Raw genomic sequence first — 16327 nt, 5'->3', positions numbered from 1 at the left:
GCAATGCAATGCATATATGGACAAATGCAAACATCTATATACGATTTAATGCGTCGATATCAAGAACAAAACGCCATGCGCTTGTATGCGTAGACAGTATCTAATAAGCAAAAATGTGGAAATTTAAGACTTCTCGAGCTCCCTCATGTGTTTCACAAATTGTTTCTTGTGAACCAGTCCCTGAAACTTGCCGTCATGCAAAACGCACACGTATCGAAGACCAAGCTTGACGAAACATTGATAGACCAGATCCAATGGCGAATGTACGTCAAGAGCAACGGGGGACTGTATATACTATTAGCTTTTACGAATTAAGGACAGATATTAAATGAAAACATACCGGATCAATATATATGGTGAAATCATGCACCGGGCCGCTTGAATCACCGTCCTCATTATAAGGCTCAGGCCAGTTTTGATGGTCAGGAGACATGATGCAGAATTCTGCATATTCATCCTCAAGTCCATCCAAGGCAAACTCGAGGTCGGTGGCTGCAATCATGCCCACCAGTACTGTATCTCGCACAATAGGTAGACCACTGTCAAGTTCACCGGCCATGAGGAGATAATCCAGCTTTCCGCGCAGGTCTTTTGCCCTGACAAGTGCGGAGTTGGTGATATCGATAGTCCGGTGTCGTCCAGTTGAACGACTGAGGTCGCCCAAAGTTTGGTCGGTGGTTGGATGACTACCTTTGTTGTCGAGGAATGGGTAGTCGTTCATGTCAGTAAGCAAATCCTGCGATACATTAGTGGTTTTTTTTTTTTTTCAAATTCGGACCCCCTTGACTTACATAAATACTGCGCGGCTCAATAGCATCAGCCGTCCACTTAGCACACAAGATTGCAATGCAAAACGGCAGCACATGATTCAAGCTTCCAGTCAGTTCAAAACAAATGACAGCCAACGTTACTGACAGTCGAGTAACGCCACACATGGTTGCTCCGGCAGCTACCATAGCATAGACACCAGGGGTCACACATGACTCGACTCCAGGAACAGCAGGACAACTCGCAAAAAGGAAGAAGTCCGGGTACGCAACGACAAAATATTGCGTAAGATGGCCAACAATACGTCCCATAAAGCCTCCTACCACCATGGAAGGGACATATATACCGGCAGGAACCTTTAGTCCAAAAGTAATGGTGGTTAAAAGACTCTTGACGATAAAAGCCTCCAGCAGGTACTTCACGACCACCAAAATATCTTCCTTCTCGTTAGGACAGAGACCCGATTTTGTCACACCAGTAGGATCGCATGGTGCAGTGAGCTCTTCAAGAAGTTCGGCCACAGCCAATTTGGTATAGCGGTTCCAGAAGCTCACGATGCCCGTGATAAATGCCACTAGAGCAACTTCCAGCAAGGGCGATCCTTTAATCAATGGGATTCGACGGAATGATCTAGCCCAGAGGTTTGTGGCTTTGATAAACAGTGCACCTAGTGTTCCACCTAGGATACCTAGAAGGATGAAGATTCCCATTTCGAAGATCTCCCAATCAGAGACGTATCGTACTTGAAAAGGCACAATCTTGCCTGTACCATACGGGTTGAGGAATTTCAGAGATAATGCGGATGCCTTGATATCGTTAGTTAATGAAGCCAGCTTTCTTCACAGGTACAACAACTTACAATACAGCAAAAGAAAGTCCTGAAAAGAGTCTTTGGAGGAAAGTAATAGCTTCAAATCATTAGCAGGCAAAGTAGAGACCGTAAGAACGAAGATAGATACCTGACTTCTTCCAGTCCAAAAAGTACGCCTCCAATAGGCGCTCCGAAAGCGACTGCCACACCGCTGGCTGCCGAAGCCCCAAGAACTTCTCGGCGCTTGGCATCGTTGGTTCGATATTTCTTGAACAGACGGCTGCAGATATTGCCCACACATGTCGCAATATGCACATAAGGACCTTCCTTTCCCAAGCTCATACCAGACGAAATGGCCAAGACTAAAGCAAGAGTTTTGAATATGAGAGTCTTCAATCCCAGATATCCGTGCAAAACAAAGCCGCTCAGAATAACCTTGACTTCAGCCACTCCACTGCCAGCAGCAGAATAGTAGACTGTGGACGGATTGCTACGTAAACTGGTGAAGTAACCGCTGGGGCTTTGGGGGGCATTGCTGCTCTCGGCCCCCAGATTTTCATCCAATGTAGACAAAGCAATTGTCGACGGCACGACCGTCTTGGTAAACATGGTGAGCCCACATGCACCCAAAGCCATCAACACGGCCCAGAAGACATAAAATATAAAGTCCACCGACTCATTGTCAAATCGAGAAAACCCAACTAATTGTGACCATGAGCTCCATGCATCACAGGATCTCTCACCGATGCAGCATGTTCTACGGTCTGACAACCAAGATGTTGTGCAAATACCATCCTTTAGCTCAAACACATGTTTATCGGCAATATCCACAAAATAAGCAATGGCCGCAGTTATACAACCGATGAGGGCTACAAGAATCCACCCTTGAGCGCCGTCAAACAAGGCCAGCATTCGACCCTTGAAGTCCTTTCGACTTCGCAATTCCCGCAAGCGAATACCATCCTTGATACTGTCATGCACCCAATCTATCGAAGTAAACTGATCGTACCATAGCCGTTCGTCTAGATATGACGAGCCTTGCATGACATCCTCGTTCCAGTCTTTGGGTGTATCGTCCGGCTGAGCTTGTGTCCTCTGGCCGGGCACAAATCGCGCTGATGGCCTTCGGCTATGGTGACGGGACCGACGAAGTGTGCCACCGGTGGTGTTATATCTGAAGAACGTATCCGGTCTCGTTGCGGCTCCATAATTTGTCCGGCGGTCGTTCCCAAGCAAGCTGTCATTCTCGTGGGCTGGTAATCGTCGTCGATACGTGGGCGAGACAGGAGCTGTTACTGGGGCGGGGCGATGCTCATACTCATCGGAATCGTCGTCGTGCGAGCCCGACGGGGGGTCGTAGGCTGAGCGAGGCATGTTGTCGAAATGGCGGGGKGTTTCCCGTCCCTATGAAGTGTTGAGATTCAAAACAGCATGCTGGCTTTGATATAGGTTGATCGACGCGAGATGAGTCTTGTTGCTCCTTTGACCGAGGGGTTGATACGTTACGTCAGTCCGCTTCCAACGCCGGGGTAAACAAATGACCACGGGCTTTTGCAATAGGTGAATAAGACTGATTAACACAGTCTGTAAAAGAATGACTAAATGAAATAGTAGATAAAACAAATGAATTAGAAATGTCGAGCGAGTGCAGCCAATATCTAAGACACAGCTCGACTAACCAGCAAAAAACCGTCAACGTAGGTGTGTCAGTTAGACCGTCAGGCTAGGAGGCTAAGCTCAGATCACGACAAAGAGCATTAGGATTGGTCAGTTGGCATCATCTGACAGACCCACCTGGCGGAGTCATCTAGCTCTTCGTGCTGTGGCCATAGTCACGAAGACTATGCTGAGCAGTAAGAAAGACAGAGTGGGAACAAATACAGACGAAACAAAGAGTCAGGCCAAACATTCCAGCAGAACGGACACAGCGTGTGATCATTCCGCGGTCACACGGATATGTGTATTGGTGCCTTAGAATCGAGGTGTCAAGGCATCCCGGGCAGGGATCCCTGCCCGGGTCGGAATAACGTATCTCCTTGGCCGCGATCGTCCATCGATTGACGAGGCTTGAGAGGGTTTGCTTCAATTTAGCCATGTTCATAAGTACCCTTGTATTGTCCAATGCCCTTTGATGTCGACTCACATTTTCGCAGTGACTGCATGCAGACAGCGGCTACTCGTGCATCGCACACATTCTAGAGTTGATCTATCTCATACCGGCATGATCGCATTCATCGGTGATTAGTGGATTTTGAATAGTTTGCATTCGCTCTCGACAATCAGCGCTCCACCATGCAAAGAAAGCATCGACTTTAACCTATCTGCGCGCGCGGGAAAAATTCTCCGGGATCGTACCAATCAGAAGCCATATAAAATGAATAGAACCTATTGTTTCCTGGGGTATGGATTAAGATGCGCGTCTAAAAGGTGGTGTGTAAGGTTGTGGTGGGTATGTACCGGATACCTCTGTCTGTGGTGAAATCAATACATAACAGTCAGTGATACGTAGTCAGTAGAATGTTGTAAGCACGACTTCCCCGCCAGCCGGCTCGTGCTCCGCGGGGATACTCTACACAGTCAATCCGACCACTCTGCAAACTTCGACTGAAAGGTCCAGACGAGTTCGGGAAAACTGATACGTATATTTAAGTCTCTCGCCCTGTTGATGCATAGCAAAGTACTTGAAACTTAGTACCAGGTACATGCAGGTCAGTGCTCTTCCATTGCCACCCCTGCCCCGGGATTGTCTCTTTGGTGGGTGCTGTATAGGTACCCAGGAGGTCGGGTTGACCAGTATACCGGATATTGGATCACAAATTTATCACTTATTTGGTGATCCAGGCACTTCTTTGGTCAACTCTCGTCAGTGACGAGAAAAAACGAACGTAGTTCTTGCTGACTTGTCTTATCATCCAGACCATTCTAGATCGTTCTGTTTCTCTCTCCGGAACTCCCTTTTTCGTCAGGGTCATCCTTCCACTTATATTTTCTTTTCTTTTCCGGCTCTTTTCTTTTTCGCTTTCCTGAAGGAGAAGGTAGTCGATAATCAATTAACTACCGGGATTCGTGTTCACAACACTATTGTCTGACTGGATATTTTTCCCCTTTCATTTACCATTCGAGTTTCACACACCATACCCTAGAAACTCGTGTACAATCTGGCTGGGGATACATTGCGAAATTAGGGAAAGGGCTGCAGGGCTATATTCGCACAGGTATAAATAGAGAGGAACCTGCCCTGAGTTTGAGAAACTCCAGAATCCGAAATGTCAACGGACCCATCGGCAATCATGCCTTCTTCTTACCCATCACAGGATGGACGGATAAAGTATGACCAATTTTTCATATTTGGAGATTCAATCACCCAATTCTCGTACGATCAACGTTTGGGCTTTGGCTTCGGCGCTGCTCTAGAAAGTGGTGAGCTACTCTTTGGCTACAACGAGATGCATAATTCGGTGTCCTCTAACGGATTTCGCTATAGATTATGCTAGACGTCTCGATGTAGTCAATCGAGGATTTAGGTGAGAATGTTTGATAAACACCTTCCAGCCCAAGGACTGACTAGTGTAGCGGGTATACGACCGCGAATGCCAAAGTTCTGTTTCCAAAAATCTTTCCCACATTACAGGAAGGCCGGGTCCGTTTAATGGTATTTTGCATTCCTGTCCTGTTGGTGATTCTTAGAATGAACCTAACATTCAAGTAGACGATATTCTTTGGCGCAAATGATGCCGTCTTGCCACCATATGCCCAACAAGTGTCCCTTGACCAATACAAGGAAAACCTCAAATTCCTCATCCAGCATCCTTCAGTCAGGGAACACGGCACCAAAATCATTGTCCTGACCCCTCCTCCAATCAACGAGCACCAATTAAAGTTTTTTGATGCAGAAAAGGGCTTTGAGACCCCCAGTCGAACAGCTGCCAACACCAAGCGGTACGCTGATGCGTGTCGCGACGTTGCCCAGTCGCTGGGGGTACCCGTGGCCGATATTTGGACGGCGATTATTAAATCGACTGGGTGGGAGATTGGGCAGCCGCTGACTGGTTCAAAGGATGTCCCTGCAAATGAACAGCTGGCGAGTATGTTGACTGATGGTACGTTGTCTTCGTTTGAGTCTCGAGACATGGTATTGATTTGCGAGTCTAGGTCTGCATTTCACCGGCAATGGATATAAAGTCATGTATGATGAGGTCATGAGAACTATACGGGATACTTGGCCAGAGGAAGCCCCGGAGAATCTTCGCGAGGTCTTTCCACCCTGGGACATTGCTCCCAAATGATTTTCAAGTCGGCTCCGCATGGATAGATACGCTACTCGATTGGGTTATGAGGTTATTGCTTATAATAATTGCTTGACTATAGCTTCTCATGTACTTACTTGGATTTGATATTGAATGAACATATGGTTATCATTGGATTAAAGATTTGTCTGCTCCTATAGTATTCTGTTTGATATGTGTGAATTGTCGGAAAAGATGTCTTTTCTTCGGATTTCTATGTGCCTTCTTCTCATTTTGTTAGGGACTATCTTGAGTTACCCGGTTGACATATCTGTTGAAGATATATGCTTTAGAATAGGCTTTGATCATTCCCGGACGGATTAGGGCATAAAGGAATTGTCAGAAGACTTCAGTCAACGTTGGCTTCCAGCATAATCTTAAAGAAGTATTCACAATCATTCTTTGTAGAGATCAAATCAGACGAGTTTTCGAAACGTTTCCACTGAAGTCAAACCGAAGTCAACGCAAAGCTTTGGTTCATATCCGGCATTTCCTATGATAGTTATTGATTAGCATCGCAATAATGATTCATAAGACGGCATACGCATGGAACTTGCCTTGGAAAAGCCATTTCATTTCATCATGGTATGCTCTCTTCGGAAACCACAACATGAACAATGCGTACAGGTATCAAGAGAAGGAAAATACGATGCAGAAGGACGGTAAAAAATTCGTCCTTTCATACGCACTGAAGTACATATAAGCTAGCCATGGCTACAGTACGATCAAGCCTTCACGACAGCAACCGAATCGCAATAGCCAAGGCACAGTCTGTTCAGCGAAATTCGCTTTCGATAAGCCATATTTGCAACTACTTCCATAAAAGTTCTAGAGACAACGACACATAAAAATGGAGCCGGAAAACTCAGTACCCCAGAATGACAACGGTGATATCGTCGATTCTGATTCCAGCCTCTCCAGCAGCGTCGAAGATCTACTCACGGATCGAATCAACACTCTAGCCCAATTCTTGACTTTGCTAGGCAACAAAATCCTCCTAGGTGAGCAGCGGGAAATTGACATGCAAGTCCAAATCGACAAAATCAACGACCGTCTCGAGATACTTCAGGAACGCCTCGAGAAACGCTTAGAGGAAATTGACCAGGACGTCAAGGCTCGCGACACTCAACTCGACGGCCACGATACGCATTTGCTCTACCTTCGCGCCGGCGAGCTAGAGACCATATGGGACAAAGTCACCAGCAACATTCCGCTGGAAGACATCTACATCCTGCACGGAGCGGACGTTGCGCTCGACATGCTTGCACTCAATTTCCTCCATGTGACGGACCAACAGCGCTATGAGGTTGCCAAGGTCGGTTTCGAGAATCTGTACGAATTTCCTTTCAATGATGATAATGAACAGAAGATCACCACTGGGCCTGCAGAAGTCCGCAAGACGATCGACAAGCGGGCCAATTTGAAGTTTCTGCGTGCCTGGAAGTGGTCATCTGAGACGGAGTATTTGGTGGATTTGTGCGATGCGATCTTGGGGAAGTGGGAAAACAAGTTAAATCGGTACTATCCTAATGCGCAGTTGCGACAGGATTACGAGGAGTTGGAGACGTTGTACATCAACAAGGGGGTGTAGTGAGGAGAAGACAAGTATGAGGTTGAGACGATGTTAGGGCTGCCTAACCCTAAGGTCAGCCAGGCACACTGGAGTTCGTCGCTTTCAGCTTCCCCATTCTTACAGACTTGTCTCAAAAATCAAATACATGATATCATTCTTTCGAAATGTAACTCTTCGTCTAATCAGAAATTTGTAGTTGAGTAGTAGTATAACTTTAAGGGTAAGACCGTTGAGGCCAGCAGACATGGCAGCCTGAGGCAGGCTACCCTCCAATCTTAGAATTCATTCTTAGTCCCCTCCGCAAAATCTCCAGACAGACCCTAAAACATCATTCCCAACTTTACAACATAACCCATAAATAGACGACCGAGTCTATCTATCTTCAATGCTTCGGCTGTTATTCACGATTGCCTTTGTCTTTGTTTGATTCTAGAAGGCTTTGCACCTTTGTTTCGTTTCTTGAAATCATTCGAAGCCGGTTACAACTAGCAAGTCTGATCGCCACCACCTTCCTCAACTTTCGACCAGCCAGCCTTCCTGATCGTTCACTTTCCGCGTGGTCACGCTTGATTGAACGTCACTCAAAACAAGTATCGTAACTTGAGAACTTTCACTCGACTTTCACCCAAACGAATCTCTGCAGCCCGCCCACCGTACATTCCCTCGCGCGGACTACCTGACGTCTAGACCACGGATAAACCTACATCGGCAACGGCTCAACAACGTTCGTTACTAAGTGGCTCTCAACCAACGCTCTCGATCGGTGTCATCAGTCAACGGATATTTCAACAAGATTCTTGAATGGGCCTAAACATTTCTAAATAAGAAAGCGACAATCAGACTGGGAAGACGGCCTTTTGGGCCGTCTCTGAGTCCTGGAGGGAGGGTGACTTGAGGAGGACAAACGAAGTGATTAACATCAGGCGGCTATCGTGATTGCTGATTTCGACTGTATCCACCCGTGGAGGATCGATATCGTATCGAGGAGCGCTCTCACTCATTCGGACATTGAGATACCGTGGGAATGGATGCGCAGTACCCGTTTGCATCTCGTGAAGATATTTGGCGCGTCTTTGAAGAGGTCAAGGATCTGTATTCCACACAGCTCGAACACGGAGAGCGGATTGCGAGGCTGGAGCGGCGGAGAGAGGATGATGCGCGGTTGAAGAGTGTATGGGGTCCAATCTCACAGTTTCCCAGCACCATGAGTGGCCCACTCACAGGTATGATTCCTTTTAAGCTCTACAGATAGAACTTCTAACTAACAAAAATATCTTAGAGCCATCTTATACACCCACCGTCGATGCCTTCAAAGGGTTTGATCAAGGTCATCATCACAGCATCATCACGAACATGACCCTAGACAACGAGGAGGAGCCACGTCGGGGTGCGTCCAGGGCCAACAGTGTTCGTTTCGATGAAAGCGCAATCAATGGGTACTACGGCCAAGTCAATCGCTCGACAAGTGAGCTTCCCATTCGGACGGGAAGCGGCATGAGTAGCCATGCCCTGACCGAACGTTCTCTATCCCATCGTTCCGATGGTCGCCAGAGTTCTTCGGGACATTCACATCACTCTGCTCGGACTAACAGCATGGGTATCGATACTGCACGCATTGTTGGTTCAAGTGGTGGATCGCCTGCAAGTTCGATAATGCCACCTCCTGGATTGTTTCTGCTCGGGCCTGTTCCTTGTATCATACGATGCTGGTTGACGACTACCTTCTCCAATGACTCGTTACTGTATGCAGCTGTTTGTTCCGGCTCATATACGTCTTCTCTCGGGTACAGCTTGATTGAGAAGTTAGGGTATGTGGATCAAATCATTGTCGAAGAAGGCCTGCGCTACATCAAGCTTCCTCTCTATCTCCCCGAAGCCAGCATCCATCAAACATCTTCCCGTACTGGCAGTCCCACGCCGCAGCTTCCGACTGTGACTGTTCGATTTGCAGTGCGTGATATGAGCCCCGATGACAAGAGCATTCATATCATTATCGGAAGCGATGTCCTCCGGTCCCACAACGCAGACATTCTCTTCTCGCAGGACAAGATTATCATGGTTGACGATGACAGAAACAAGGTCTTCATTCCGCTTGTACGTCCTGAAAACGATGCAGTGTTCAAATACCTCAACACCGCTTCCGACGGCTCGCGTGAGACTTACGCCAAACCGCAACAAACGCACGGCACAGAATTGCAGGAAACTGCCAGTGGACGTGATCATGGTACCATTGAGCGGCCACTCTCACAGGATACCGGTTCCATTGTGTCTACAAAGGTGGAAGAGCAAGACCGCGAACGTGAATCAAGGCCTACGACAAGGGACGGCGGCCAATCCGAGGCCGATAGTCAAGCTGCAAGGGAGAGTGGTGCACCAGTTGATCCAGAAGCTCATCCTGGAGTTTCGCCAAAGACGGAGCCTGCTGGACCGTGGGGATCATGGCGACGCTCAGATGGCAGTGCGATTGGTATGGCGAAATCGAACCGTGGACGAACAATGAAAGTGCTACGACCATCAAAATCACTATCATCACGAGTCCCATCGACAACCTCTAGCCATGCTCACGCCGCTTCGAATGTCGAAACTCTGTCATCGCCTGCTGGTGCATCATATCAAGGAGGCGAAAGCAACCTAGCAGCTCAGACGCCTGGACCAGATCTTGTCCATCCGACACCGAGCCGAAGCGCCAGTTTTAAATCAGGAGATGGCTCATGGTCGGCTACTGGCAAGCCTCGAGCAAGCAATCCTATCGGAGGAGCATCTGCATTTGGCTGGCTCAATTCTTCGTAGCTTTCTCAGCGTTATTCGTCCTTCTTTTAATGGTCGCTTTCATTCTCACCAGGCTAAAACTGCTGAAGAGGATTGATACGAAATGCGATTAGCAAGCAGTGTAGAATATTCTTTATACTGTTCTTAGCATGAGTGTATTCTAAATCTACAATAGCTAGACAATACTAGTATCTTGCCAGCTCTTTTTCTCCTCAACAAATAGGTTACCGATCCTAACAACCCTAACCCTATATCGGAATTTCCCCGCATACATCGTATTACCCCAACTGATTTCTCCGATTTGCCCCGCATCTTCACTCCTGACTCGGCCGATCCTCTACTCTTCCTCACAACTTGCAGATACTTCCGTTTCCACGGCAATTGACCTTTATACTAAGCAATAGAACATGGCGAACTTAACTGCGAGAGCGAGTCGGATCAGTAAGTGGTGATCTTTTTGTATCAGAAGGTGACATTGGAAGCTGACAAGCGAGGATAGGGAATCCGGTGTTGTTGTATGTCGCCTTTGCTGCTCACAGCGAACTCGCATTTTCATAGGGATACTGGCTAATTGAGACTCAAGCATCTGTGACATACAAGAGAAGTTCAGAGAACACATTCATGAGTTTCCGAAGGTGTATGTTTTATCTTCTGATACTTGGCACTGGGAATACTGTAAGGTATAGGAAACTGAGAATTGACTATTAGTGTATCGACAACTCGAAAACTTCTCAAGGCCAGCGCTGTCCTCGATGTCCCCGTGTACATAACAACACAAAACAAAGCACGCCTCGGCGACACCGTCTCCGAGCTGCTATCTCTCGTCGCACCTAACGACAACCAAACAGGGAACAAAGTAATCGCCAACATCGACAAAACCGCCTTTAGCATGTACACCGACGACCTAGTCTCTCAATATCAATCAACCACCAACAGACCAGAACAGAAATTAGACGCGATCATCGTCGGCATCGAGACACACATCTGCGTCACCCAGACAACTTTGGACTTGCTACAAGCCGGTCATCGAGTCTATATCGTCGCTGACGGAGTCAGCAGCGTAAACCCGGAAGAAAGACCCGTTGCACTCGCCCGACTCCGGGACGCAGGCGCCATCGTGACGACAAGCGAGAGTCTGATTTTCGAGATGTTGAGGGATGCGAAGAGTGATGGGTTTAAGAGTATTAATGGGTTGATTAAGGAGTTCAAGGAGGATACCAAGGAGGGGTTGAGGGTTTTGTGTAAATATTGATTTTTCTCTCGTTACTTATGTCGGGTTTGAATACAACTTGCGGAGTGAATTAATTTGTCACCTTTAAACGGCCCATTGTCGGTCATAATTGGATTTAAGGACAAGGCGGCGGCCCAACTAAATTTTTAGGGTTAGGGTTAATAAACATCTAATTTGTGTAGTACGTATACATTTCTTTTCCACACATCACAGCTTGACTTCTTCAATCTTAGCACGCCCCTGAGCCCATTTCAAATCACCCTCTGAAGCCTTTTGCCATATGAAATGGATTTCATCAAGGAAAGCAGGCAGGAATGTCCCCGGTCCATTAACCGTGTCCTTTGCTGCTGCATTCTCGGCTGCGATTTCGTACATTAATAACCCTGCAAGCACTGCGAGGAGTTTGTTGTCTCGATACGCTGCTAAGTAGGCACCACAGATTGTGCCGATGGCGCAGCCGGTCTGTTCAGTCTTTTGTCAGTGTTTTGTTCTTGGGAATTAGATTTAGCAAGAGGATGACTGACCCCGGTAGCTTTGCTGAGTAGTTCGTGGCCATTCTTAATTGCAATGACGCGACGTCCATCACTCAGGTAGTCAATCGTCCCGGTAATGAGGACAATGTTTCCTGTTAAGAATCATTGTCAGCTTACCAAAATCCCTCGTTGTAAAGTGGCCAACATACGCTCCCTCCGGGCCAGATCTCTAGCCAAAGTAGCCTTCTCAACATCGTTCAACGCGCTCGGCCCACTATCAACCCCCCTCTGAGTAAGATTGGCCGTATTCCCATAAACCTGCCGAATTTCTCGTTCATTACCCTTGATAAGATCAAAATAACCGCCTGCCATCAGCGTTCTGACTGCATCCCGTCTAATTGCAGTAGCTCCGGCACCGACTGGATCGAGCACGACAGGGTTGCCGTTGCTGTTGTACGCTTTGACAGCTTTGAGGTATTCGCCGATGCTTGCACTGGTCAGTGTGCCCATGTTGATGACGAGTCCACCTCCGTGGACGGCGAGGTCCTTGGCTTCGTCGCCGTATTGGGACATAATGGGCGATAGACCGCTGGCAACAGATCAGCAAGGCTTTTGACAGAACGGACGGGGTAAGACGTACGCTGAGATAGCCACATTCGCAACAAAGTTCGCAACCACAAAATTGATCATACTGTGCACGATAGGATGGAAATTGACTACCTTCTGCACCACTTCCGGAACAGCAGCAGCAAGTGCGCTCACGTCAACAGCTGAAGAGTCCTCAATGGAATTCCTGGTAACAAAAGCCGGCGGCGTGGCTATCGTCTCTTTGAGTTGTTCCGCAACAGATTTGGGGTTCTCTGCGGCCATGATTGCACTCACCACTGCTACGCCGTCAAGGGCTTTGTTAGGGGCCGCTGATTGATATAGGACTCGCTGCACATTGGATAGATTGATGCCGCCAATTCCGACGGTGCTTACTGCCCGATCGAGGCGGCTGATACTGTCGAGAATCATCTGGACGCCTGCTGTGCCGATTATGTTTTTGGTATTTGTTTTTCTGTTGATTTTTTAGATTCAGGTACAACCGATTAGTAAGAACGGATACTCACGTTGGAGTCGCAAACAGTGTGCCAATGCCTAGATAATCGGCTCCTTCTTTGACGGCCCTGACAGCCTCCTCAACGGTTGATGCACTGATACCGACGATGGCATCTTTGCTCAGTATCTTCTTGGCGGCAGTTATTGCTATGATAACGGCGGATTAGTGACGTCTCCCCTTGAGGATTTCACATATGAAATACTAACACATATCATCCTGCCCCAGATGCACACCCTCCGCACCGGACGCGATAGCAACATCTACACGGTCATTGATTATCAGAGGAACATTGTATCGTTTCGTGATGTCATGGAGCTTCGTGGCTGTTTCCACGAGGGCTCCGGTATCACTTGTCTTGTCTCTGTATTGAACGATCGTAACTCCTGAGAAATATCAACGAATTGTGCTATACTTTTGATACGGAAGCACATACCACCCTTGCAAGCTTCTTCGACGACTGTGTAGATGTCTCGGCTTCCGAGTATGGCAGGCGTAGAATCTGTTACTAGGTAGAGACTGAGGTCGAGCGTCATGTTGTGTTGTTTCAGCTGATAGGTATATCAACTGACGGTAATTGATTATATTGGAGTGACTTTGTACACTGGACCGAGGAGGCAACACTACTCCTGCTTGACTAGGACGTGACTAACCCTAAGTATATGATATACTTATGTGGTATTCTTACCTGTTGACAAAATAGGGTCAGCACGTGTCGCTACTATTGAGTGAACTAATAATGGCATAGCCGCTTCTTTCCCAAGTACCCTACTTTGGATAACCCAAGGCTCTTCAATATCCACAATTGATAGATGGGCAAGAAGCTATACATACAGCTGTTGAGATATTCCCCGCCGAAGATTCAACCAAGCTATGTTGTGTTGTACGGGAAGTAAAATCCAGGGTCAACTCACATACCAAAGGTCAATTATGTTCGTCGCTAACAGAAGTTGAAGGATATCTAAGGTATATTATCCAATGAGTCGTGTCACGAATGTATGCAGTCTAACAGCAAAATTTCCCCCACCACGAAAAGAGCGTCATCGGAGGTAAAATACCGTGATACATGGTGTATTTTAAGTATACGGACTTAATCGCCTAATTAGACTAGCGTCTAGTAATTTAAGTCAATTCAAGATCGAAAACTCTGCTGCCGTTTAGCCGGAAGTCAGCTGACGTACGTATTTTTTCGAGTCATGTATTTTGTCCCACAACAAGTCCATAGAAAAATCACGTCTGGTATTGTTACATTACGAGTATGCTGGTAATCAGAATACGTGGGCGCATACTCATCGCTGATTGGCCCTACGGTGTTAGGCCGCTGTGGATTCCGAAGCGGCGGCCGTTGTTGCCTTTTCTCACTCAACCCGATTTTGCTCTTACAAATATTCTTCTTCCTTACACACAACTTGGAAAAGCTTCAGTCTTCCTACAATCATCTCAAAATCTATCATCACATCACTCAGTTGGCTTATAGTCATCTTGCTACAAAAGTGCGTACACAGTCGAGTCACCCCGCCCAACTTACCTCCCATTATCAAGCCACTCCTGGTTACGTGTGAGTCAAACTCGGCATATTCTGACTGTTTCTCTTTTTGCAGATCTGCTCTCATCAAAAACCATCCGCTTTGGTTTTTGGACTCGTATAAATTTCCGTCGCAACGTCTACCGCCAGCGAACAAAACAGCTCGAGGTCGAGAGTCTGTTCATGTATTCGCCCTCCGTCAACGCTTTTGAACACCATTTGCCGCTTACGCTGCATACGTTTCGCTTCGTGCGGAAACCGTGTAGTATACACTCGAGATCCTGTGGTTGAACCGTCGTGACCGTCGACTTCTAGACGATCATTCTACCTATCTTTTGTTACAAAGAATCTGAGGTAAATTCTACCGCATGTATCTTTGCTACCAAACAATCTTTGTTGTGTCTCCTGTCGTCCGCCTTTCGCACAAGCCGCCCATTCTCGCTTCTTGAAAAGTCTTTTCAAAATAAACCTACCAAATCGACACCATGGCTACCGTCAACGTTCGTCGCGATGTTACCGACCCCTTCTACCGTTACAAGATGGAGAAGCTCCAGGCCAAGATCGAGGGTAAGGGTAACGGTATCAAGACCGTCGTTGTGAACTTGAACACCGTCGCTCAGTCCCTCGCTCGTCCTCCCGAGTACCTCATCAAGTACTTCGGATTTGAAATTGGAGCTCAGGCCAACGCTAAGCCCACTGACGATCGTTGGATTATCAACGGTGCCCACGACGCTCCCAAGCTTCAGGACTTGTTGGATGGTTTCATCGACAAATTTGTTCTCTGCAAGAAGTGCAAGAACCCCGAAACCGAAGTGATTCTCAAGGACAACCGTATTACTTTGGACTGCAAAGCTTGCGGCCAGCGCTCTGACGTTGATCCTCGTCTCAAGCTGAGCACCTTCATCGTGAGAAAGACTCCTGCCAAGGGAGGCAAGAAGGACAAGAAATCTCGTCGTGACAAGAAGAAAGATAAAGACGAAGCCAATGGAGAAAAGAATGGCAGCCCAGGAGACAGCAACGCTTCTGACGAAGGTGATGATGGCGAGCTTCTAGCTGCTAGTGACGACGAAATTGTTGCCGGCGCTGAGAAGATCAACATCGAGGACGAGGACGAAGAAGAGGTCAAGTGGTCCGTCGATGTCTCTGAAGAAGCCGTCAAGGCCCGTGCTAAGGATCTTCCCGACGATCTCAAGCGCACCTTGATCATTGAAGGCGGCGAGGACGATGACGAAGAAGGTGGCGCTACCATTTACGATCAGCTTGGAAGCTGGATCATCAAAGAAGCCGAAGACAATGGTGGTGTTGCTAAGGTCAGCGACATTGATATCTACAAGAAGGCCCTGGAGCTCGGCATTGAGAACAAGCACAAGACTTTGACCGTGCTTGCACAGACCATCTTCGACGACAAGATTGTCAAGCAGATCCCATCTCGTGCTGCCATGTTGAAGAAGCTGATTACTTCTGAGCGTCATGAAAAGGCATTCCTAGGCGGTACCGAGCGTTTCCTGGGCAAGGACCATCCTGAGCTCATCCCTCAGGTTCCAGCTATCCTTCTCGGATACTACCAGAACGACCTTGTTTCTGAGGACGTCCTCAAGGCTTGGGGCAGCAAGGGCAGCAAGAAGTATGTCGATCTTCAGACCAGCCGAAAGGTTCGCAAGGCTGCTGAAAAGTTCCTCGAGTGGCTTTCGACTGCCGACAGCGATGAGAGTGAGGAAGAGTCTGAGTAAAATCGCTTATTCCCTCATCGGTTTCACGGCACACTACACATTCATTTGTCAAGTGTTTTGAA

The 16327-nt window shown here is 47.5% G+C and overlaps 7 protein-coding genes across 7 annotated transcripts; 5 read left to right on the top strand and 2 right to left on the bottom strand.

Moving 5' to 3' along the window:
* Positions 1-123: 123 nt before the first annotated feature.
* On the bottom strand, positions 124-2953 carry BHQ10_007107 (uncharacterized protein; the record flags this gene model as incomplete). Its single annotated transcript, XM_040879767.1, has 6 exons — positions 124-285; positions 341-736; positions 792-1574; positions 1628-1676; positions 1728-2280; positions 2371-2953. 6 exons carry the CDS (start codon positions 2951-2953, stop codon positions 124-126), a joined length of 2526 nt encoding a protein of 841 aa, XP_040735611.1.
* A 1892-nt stretch (positions 2954-4845) lies between these two features.
* BHQ10_007106 (uncharacterized protein) lies at positions 4846-5865 on the top strand (the record flags this gene model as incomplete). The annotated part of the gene is made up of 5 exons (XM_040879766.1): positions 4846-4999; positions 5064-5103; positions 5153-5231; positions 5289-5679; positions 5732-5865. 5 exons carry the CDS (start codon positions 4846-4848, stop codon positions 5863-5865), a joined length of 798 nt encoding a protein of 265 aa, XP_040735610.1.
* Positions 5866-6715: 850 nt separating this feature from the next.
* BHQ10_007105 (uncharacterized protein) lies at positions 6716-7456 on the top strand (the record flags this gene model as incomplete). The annotated part of the gene is made up of 1 exon (XM_040879765.1): positions 6716-7456. One exon carries the CDS (start codon positions 6716-6718, stop codon positions 7454-7456), a length of 741 nt encoding a protein of 246 aa, XP_040735609.1.
* Positions 7457-8462: 1006 nt separating this feature from the next.
* On the top strand, positions 8463-10228 carry BHQ10_007104 (uncharacterized protein; the record flags this gene model as incomplete). Its single annotated transcript, XM_040879764.1, has 2 exons — positions 8463-8661; positions 8718-10228. The coding sequence occupies 2 exons, from the start codon at positions 8463-8465 to the stop codon at positions 10226-10228; spliced, it is 1710 nt and encodes a 569-aa protein (XP_040735608.1).
* Positions 10229-10614: 386 nt separating this feature from the next.
* On the top strand, positions 10615-11459 carry BHQ10_007103 (uncharacterized protein; the record flags this gene model as incomplete). The annotated part of the gene is made up of 4 exons (XM_040879763.1): positions 10615-10648; positions 10707-10722; positions 10791-10844; positions 10916-11459. 4 exons carry the CDS (start codon positions 10615-10617, stop codon positions 11457-11459), a joined length of 648 nt encoding a protein of 215 aa, XP_040735607.1.
* A 186-nt stretch (positions 11460-11645) lies between these two features.
* Positions 11646-13546, bottom strand: BHQ10_007102 (uncharacterized protein; the record flags this gene model as incomplete). Its single annotated transcript, XM_040879762.1, has 7 exons — positions 11646-11900; positions 11963-12063; positions 12121-12500; positions 12552-12971; positions 13024-13159; positions 13220-13396; positions 13447-13546. 7 exons carry the CDS (start codon positions 13544-13546, stop codon positions 11646-11648), a joined length of 1569 nt encoding a protein of 522 aa, XP_040735606.1.
* Positions 13547-15020: 1474 nt separating this feature from the next.
* On the top strand, positions 15021-16265 carry BHQ10_007101 (uncharacterized protein; the record flags this gene model as incomplete). Its single annotated transcript, XM_040879761.1, has 1 exon — positions 15021-16265. The coding sequence occupies one exon, from the start codon at positions 15021-15023 to the stop codon at positions 16263-16265; it is 1245 nt and encodes a 414-aa protein (XP_040735605.1).
* Between the last annotated feature and the right edge of the window lie 62 nt (positions 16266-16327).

The sequence above is a fragment of the Talaromyces amestolkiae genome (genome assembly GCF_001896365.1).
Source record: "Talaromyces amestolkiae strain CIB chromosome Unknown scaffold14.1, whole genome shotgun sequence".
NCBI lineage: Eukaryota > Fungi > Ascomycota > Eurotiomycetes > Eurotiales > Trichocomaceae > Talaromyces > Talaromyces amestolkiae.
Note: the sequence above shows the minus strand (reverse complement) of the source record. Positions and strands in the feature narration are given on the sequence as shown.